The sequence below is a fragment of the Asparagus officinalis genome, chromosome 6, assembly GCF_001876935.1.
Source record: "Asparagus officinalis chromosome 6, Aspof.V1, whole genome shotgun sequence".
Lineage (NCBI taxonomy): Eukaryota > Viridiplantae > Streptophyta > Magnoliopsida > Asparagales > Asparagaceae > Asparagus > Asparagus officinalis.
In genome coordinates this window covers 5,430,660-5,438,246 of record NC_033799.1, presented here as the reverse complement: position 1 = coordinate 5,438,246, position 7,587 = coordinate 5,430,660, and the positions used below count along the sequence as shown (strand labels likewise).

General features: G+C 42.7%; 1 protein-coding gene across 1 annotated transcript in view; it reads left to right on the top strand.

The window, feature by feature from the left end:
* LOC109845375 (probable pectinesterase/pectinesterase inhibitor 12) overlaps window positions 5,678–7,587 on the top strand; it is a 2,706-nt gene continuing 796 nt past the window's right edge. Inside the window, 5 exon segments of the mRNA XM_020414622.1 lie at window positions 5,678–5,950; window positions 5,952–6,369; window positions 7,013–7,259; window positions 7,452–7,584; window positions 7,586–7,587. The exon segment at window positions 7,586–7,587 is cut by the window's right edge and continues 405 nt beyond it. Coding sequence (XP_020270211.1) covers window positions 5,706–5,950; window positions 5,952–6,369; window positions 7,013–7,259; window positions 7,452–7,584; window positions 7,586–7,587 — 1,045 coding nt within the window. The 5' untranslated portion in view covers window positions 5,678–5,705.

The following is a 7,587-nucleotide window of genomic DNA, read 5'->3' as shown; positions in this document are numbered from 1 at the left end:
GGTCGCGTTTGGCACTTGATACACGAAGGTCGCGTTTGGCACTTGAAACGCGAAGGTCGCGTTTGGCACGAAGATCGCGTTTGGTACTTGAAACGCGAGGGTCGCGTTTGGTACTTGAAACGCGAGGGTCGCGTTTGGTACTTGAAACGCGAAGGTCGCATTCTTCAGTATCGACGCGAGGGTCGTATTTTGACTGGGAAACGCGAAGTTGAAGTTCGCGTTCAACGAAGGCTTGAGGTCCGCGTTTCGGCTGTAAAACGCGCCATTGAGGGCTGCGTTCAGTCTGGTTCTCACGAAGCTCATGTTTGGGCTCATAAATGCGAAGTTCAGGGTCGCGTTTAGGCTCACGAACGCGAAGTTCGCGTTGGTTGGGGGATCGATTTTCTCGAAGTTGTGCTCGTCGCTGAGACCTTCTTCTTCGACGAGCAGCGTTCTTCTTGGCCTGTTTCAAAGCCTTAGCAGCAGCGTCGTTGACGTTTATGGAGCTCGTCTCCTTTATAGGCCGTCTAAGGCCTGTGGCACGTCGTGTTGACGCGGAGGTGGGATATTCAACTCGTTGTGCGAGTTCAGCAGAGGTTGAGCCCGCTCCTAGAGCGGAGGGGCTGTTCGACGAATTTTGGCCAAAGGAGAGGACTTTCATTGGCGTTCTAGCAACAGTTGGAGATTTAGTCTCCTTGGAAACTTTGTGGATCTTGCGCATAGCCTTGGGGCTAAGGGATCCAGAGGAGATAGCCTTCTCAAACTTGGCTTGATCAAACTCTACCACGAGAGTTTCGACGATTGCTCCAGTGAGATGAACATCGGATTGCGCCACCACTTCTTCATCAGAGAAGCTTGTCCCCAGCGGAGTCGCCATCTTTTGTTTGTGGGAAAAATTACAAAGAAGAGAATAAAGAAAATTGACTTGGATTCCTTTGACCTCGATTACAACTTGATTACAAAAGAGGAGAGAACGGATTTGATTCTCTCCTTTGTTTAAAACTGGGTTCTTCACGGTGGCGATGGAATGCCTCCTTCTATTGCTCGCGTCGAAATTGCTCTCCATTGACGATCCGATGTTTTGCTTCACTGGAACGATATCTTCTCCTCACGATTTGACGTTGTGGAGAACTTGCATGGCAAGTTTGAGAACTCTGAACGAGTTTAGAAGAACTCTGTAAAAGAGTTGATTTGAACCGAAGATCGGTTAATAAGCCAAGGCTAGAGGAAAGCTCTGGTGGTCGATCTTAGCTGAGCTCAAAAAAACCTCTCTCCAGTGGTCGATCCAAGCCCAGAAAATCCAACCGAAAAGGGGAGGCCTGAACTGAATTGATCTTCAGTTATTTATAGAGGATTAAGGGGGTGAAACCGCCCCTTAATTCTCTCCATAATGGGGTGTAACCGCCCCCAAATCGTGGGAAACGGTTTTAGAACCGTTCAGCTCGTGTTGAATGAGTCAAACAATGCCCACGTTGGCGTTCAGGATCCTAACTCCATATTTTAGACTGGAGACGCGGAGTTGGGTACCCGCAGGGCGTAGAAAAACGCGAGGGTCGACCTTGGCGTTTTTGATGTTGTGACGCGGGGTTCGACCCTGGCGTTTTGATGTTGTAACGCGGGTTCGACCTTGGCGTTTTGATGTTGTAACGCGGGTTTCGACCCTGGCGTTTTTTGATGTTGTAACGCGGGTTCGACCTCGGCGTTTTGATGTTGTAACGCGGGGTTCGACCCTGGCGTTTTGATGTTGTAACGCGGGTTCGACCTTGGTGTTTTGATGTTGTAACGCGGGGTTCGACCCTGGCGTTTTGATGTTGAGACGCGGGGAGGACCTCCGCGTCTTGCCTTGCAGAGATTATCACCAAGTAATCTCTTTTTGTCATAGCGTTGCAAAGATCATTGTCTTGTAATCTTCGTCTTGGCTCCTTGAGAATATGAGAGTCGTCAGATTGTAACTCCCGATGTTGATTGTGAAGGCTGTTGAAGTAGAGCTTCCATCAGTTGTCGTGAAGGTTGTCAGATTGTAACCTTCAGCAATCTACGCGAAAGTCTTCAGATTACAGCCTTCTAGAAGTCGTCAGATTGTAACTTCCATCATCGGTGGTTGATGGGGGATAAGCTATCTATTGTGATTTTTAGACAGCCTACAAAGACGATAAATGCCATTCTCTTAATCAGAGGGAATCATTCAAAGGAAGTGAGACAACATGTACACACCAACCGCAGCACTTGGTGCCGCGGCTCAAGTGCGACAGCTCATGATGCCGCGGCTATAGCGCGGCAGTATATGGTGCCGCGGCTGAGGCGCGACAGCATATAGTGCCGCGGCTGAGGCGCGGCAGCATATAGTGTCGCGGCTGAGACGCGGCAGCCTAGGGTGCAGCGGCCATTATAGGGGGTGCTATGGTGGTTACAAGGCAGTTATATGATGATTAGCCAAAGAGCTGTTACTTGGTCAGTTGTTTCGCCTCCATTTCAACTGTTGTGCACTCATACCCCTATAAATACCTCCCTAGACACGAAATAAAGGGGGGAGGGCTGATTAGAGAGCATCCGATCGAGCATTTGATAGAGCAATCCAGGGCAGATTGGAGAGAGCATTTTGGAGCAGAAGAGACTTGAGCTTTTGGTGATTTTGAGGAAGAAAGAGAGAACTTTCACCCTTTGACAAGCATCATTTGGTGATTCCTAGAGATCTAAGCTCAGACTTGATCTTTGGAAGAGTGAACATCTTACATCGATAAGATATTCGCTTTCAAATCTTTGATATGATTTATATTTATAGAATCTAGGGGCCTGAATAACACAATTTGCAAGATTTTTAAGGGAGGGATATATAAAAACCCATAATTTTCCAAGTTTGTATGTCCACGTCGTTGAACCGTACGGTCCATTAGATTCAATGAATAATATCTGTAAGGAAATTTATATATGATTTATCCATATAGTTTCTCGGATTTCATTATTTTGTTCCACGTGCCAATGTTCACATGACTCATCCAACCATTTCCAAAGTTTCTGTCGTCTACTTTCTCTGTCCAAATATTTTCACGAGCTCAATGATCCCTCCTCCTCTCTTTTGTACTTTATCCAAGCAACTTGCTAGTCACGGGCAACGGATTTAATTAAATTTTAGGGTTAATTGTGAACAGATCCCCTGATATCACACAACTGCAAAGAGACCTCATCTACCTCTATTTGTTTCCGAATAGACCGTTTGTAGTTCTACTTGTTACAAACAGATCCCTTATAATGTTGGCCCAAGTGAGAACGTGCTGCCTTAGTGAACTTTTTTCCGACTCCTTTAGACGTCAAAAAATATTAGTAATTGGGCGTCTATCACCAATAGAACTACATATGTTCTATCCGCCTCCTCTAAAACATTTTAAATGATTTTTAAGTGTAAATAGAATCGGTTAGGGGTCTATTCTCAACAAGCAAAACTACAAGGAGTCTATTTGCAATAATTAGAAGTACATGAGGTCTCTTTACAGTTTGGTAAAAAAACTACAAGGCGTCTACCCGTAATTAGCCCAAAGTTTTAACTTAAAATAAAGTATGTAGGATTTCTTCGTTTGGATTTGGAAGTGGCGACTAAGAAAAAAAATATTTATAGTAAAACAAGAATATTATTACAAGTTATTAAGGCTAAATATCATAAAACCCCCTTAACTTAGTACGATTATCATAAAACCCCATTATCTTTCAAAATATTAGAAAAACCCACTTAAGTTTAAGGGTTATAAAAAAAAAACCCTTAACTTCAACATTTTATTAGAAGACCTTCCTAATTTAGGGGGGTTTCTAATAAAATCTCATAGTTGGAAGTTTTTAATAAAATCTCAAAGTCAAAGTGGGGTTTTGTGATAACCCTGAAACTTTATAAGGAGGCTTTTCTAATATTTTGAAAGTTAAGGGGGTCTTCCATTTAATCGTCCAAACGTAAGGGGGTTGTCCGGTATTTAGCCTTAAAAAAGGTCATATATCTTTGGGATTAATATTTGTCTGTCAGTATATGTTCAAAGAATTACTCCTTGGAAGCACGTAACATGCAAAAAATTTCGTCTCATATGCACCCATGCCGCAAAGCAAACAAAAACTACATATGAAAAAATAGGTCTACTATAAATATTTGAAAATATATAAATATATAATAATTCATGTAAACCCCCTAAAACCTGCATGCAATGTGCAAATCTCTGACTATTTGTCCCTTGAGATGTTTTATCCCCGCTATATATCCTTGTGGGATTAATAGGGAACATCATTCTAAACTTAATTCAATGTGACATGCTCGGATTAATTTTAAAAGATTATAAATATTAAGGAAAAGTATAAACAGAAAAAAAAGGGAGAAGATAAATAAGTACACTATATTTTAGAGTCTTTGCACGAATCCCATGGAAGTTAATTTCATAAATAAGGAAATCTTTTAGATGAGAAAGGGGTTAACTTTGATGATAAATAACCACCCCAAAAAATATATATATATAGTTTCCTAAACTTCCTTTTTCTTCTTAACACTTCTCTCGTGTTCCACTAACAATTTATATAGATCAAGTTATAAATTTTAGAATAAGCGGGATACTTGAATTAATGTTTTTTTTTATATAAAATTTTAGAATGATGAAGTTTGAACTAAATTAATTAGGACCCCTGATGAGTGTTTTGATTTGATAGAGAAAACATAAAGTGCAAATTACTAGATAATAATAGACAAATAAACTAGTATGTTTCTCAACAAACAATATGTCAAAAAAAATCAAGAACAAAAAAGTATTAAGCGGAATTTGTTAACATAGAATGTGCGTCATGGCGTAACCCCAGGGGTTCACGAGAAAAAAATTTCTTATAAATATATATCATGCCAGCCCAAAGTTCATTCCCACAAAAAAGCATAAATTGTCAATATCATGCCAGCCCAAAGTTCATCACTTCTGTCCAAAACTCACTTAACTCAATTTGTGTCCTTTTTACTAACAACATGAATTAGGAGGGCAAAAATGTCAGGTATTTTGCAACTTTTCCCATAGGGAGGGGGGAAAAGAAAAGATAAGCTTTGCTTTAATTCTTCCCCTTGACAAATTAACACATACTAGACTTTAGTCAAATTCAAAAGCTTATGAGGACTATTAGCTAGGTCATGTAGTTATGATCACATATATGGTGCGAGAGAACCATTTACAATTATGAAATTTTCTTCATTTCTTATGAAATTAAAAGAACCCGAACTTTGGGTGGTCTTGCACACAACCCCCGAACCATTTTTTTTTATCTGACCATAAACTCCCCTGAACTTCATGGTGTCATATATATAACCCTTCCCTCAAGAGACCATCCACCTATAATGGAAAAATAACTAGAATATTAATCTTCACAGAAAAAACACCCAATTAATTAAGTAATTTACCTTTTATATGCAGGTTATCCTTTTCCCCTCGATTGAGCATTTTTCTCTCAAGACATTTTAATCCTAATTACAGGTGTGGATCCATTAGGGAAAATTCAAACTTTAGGGGTTTTCGTAAGGCACCTGGGAGTTTAAGTAGGCTCTGTGAGATGAAACAAAAGCTCAAGAGGTTTCGTGCGAAACCCCAAACTCAAGATTTTTTTTCTTAAAAAAATTAACCAAAAACAAAAGTATATATGACTTTTACAACCAACCCCCTCCATTAATTAATTATATATATGAACCCTCCTCTCAAATTTTTCTCATAACGTAGCTCCCCATGGCTTCCTCCATCCTCTCTCAGCTCCTCCTAACCTTCACTCTCGTCTCCACCCTCTTCATCCCCCCAGTCACCACCACCACCATTAATAAATCCCTATGCGACTCCACCCCTTACCCCAACTCTTGCCTCGACTCCCTCATGATCTCCATCTCCGTCGACCCCTCCTCCCTCCTCTCCTTCATCCTCCGCTCTCTCTCCGCCGCCCTCTCCGCCTCCTCCTCCCTCCTCCCCCTCCTCCACTCTTTCGCACCTCGCCGAGCGCCAACGAGGCTCCATCCAGGACTGCCACGAGCTCCACTCGAGCACAATCTCGTCCCTCAAGAGATCGTCCGGACTCCTCCTCCGAAACGGCGTCATCGACGGCCGGGCTCTCTCCGACATCAAAACCCACCTCAGCGCCGCCTTGACGAACAAGAACACGTGCTTAGAGGGGCTTGCGGCGGCCACCGGGCCGGGGAAGGACGCGCTCGTGGAGTCCTGGGTGGCGGCGTATCGGCATGTCAGCAACTCTCTGTCGCTTGTTTCGAGGTCGTCGGGGGCGAGGGGAAGGGAGGGGAAGGGGAGGAGGTTGATGAGGAGGCCTCCGGCCCCGGCGTGGGTGAAGGTGGAGGAGAGGAGGTTGTTGGAGGGTGGGGATTATGATGGGTATGATCCTGCTTCGGTGAGTTTGGTAAATTCGTATTTGAAAGGGTATTTTTGCAAAACTCTTCTTTTGGGGATTGTTTCCTAAAAGTTGCAAAATATCCATTTTTATTAATAAAAACTAGGTTAGTTGCGACAATTTACCCCATTTAATCTTTGGATAGACTCGCTAATCTCACCATGAATAATGCATGTCAAAATTCCATCCAGGAAGGATAATTAAAACAGTGAGGAAAATTTGACCCAGGGTTCTTTTGGCAACGATGAAACTACATGCTAAATTTTTAAAGGATCTGTGTGCAATTGACCGCTAAACAAAATCTAGACATTGACGGCGGTCATTCATTGTCGTCTCTGTTGTATCAAAGCTTAGGGTTATTGTGAGAATTGATCATTAAAAATATGCCCCCACGACCACGAGGGTACGGGCTAAAACATGGCCTTCTTTGCAACTATATTATTTTAAATACCCCATGAATCTTTCGATGCCATATCAATTTCGTAGTCTCACGCTAACGAGCTTGTCTGTTTATAATCAACTATTAAGCAAAAAGGGCAAAACCTTTTTATTTAATTACAAAGATTTAATTAAGGACACAATCCGATGACTAATTAAATTCGATCCCCCCCTATAATCTCATTCTGTAACTTTTTGCGTGCAGATATTGACTGTGGCCGCAGACGGGAGCGGGAATTTTTCGACCATCAGTGACGCAATCGTATTTGCACCGAACATGAGCGACGATCGAACCATCATATCGATCGGTGCAGGATTCTACGATGAGAATGTGGAGGTTCCGAGCTACAAGACCAACATTGTGTTGTTGGGAGAAGGGAGCGACGTTACAGTGATCAGAGGGAATAGGAGCATGGGAGATGGATGGACTACGTTCAGAACGGCCACCGTCGGTGAGTCTTAACGTTTACATTGCATATAGACCCCCCGTTTCGTTGTTGCAGACAGACCCCCACGTTAAAATTTTCGACTCCTTTTGAAAAACGGCTTAATTCGTTTGGGATTTTGAGCAAGGGTTGTGTAAATAAACAACATCAATACACTCTATATATAAATCTTATATTTCACTCTTCAAAAAATTTCAGCCGTCTCCGGCCAAGGCTTTTTGGCCCGGGACCTTGCATTTGTGAACACAGCCGGCCCCTCAAAGGGCCAGGCCGTGGCCCTGCGCGTCAACGCCGACCTCGTCGCGATCTACCGCTGCGTCATCGACGGGTACCA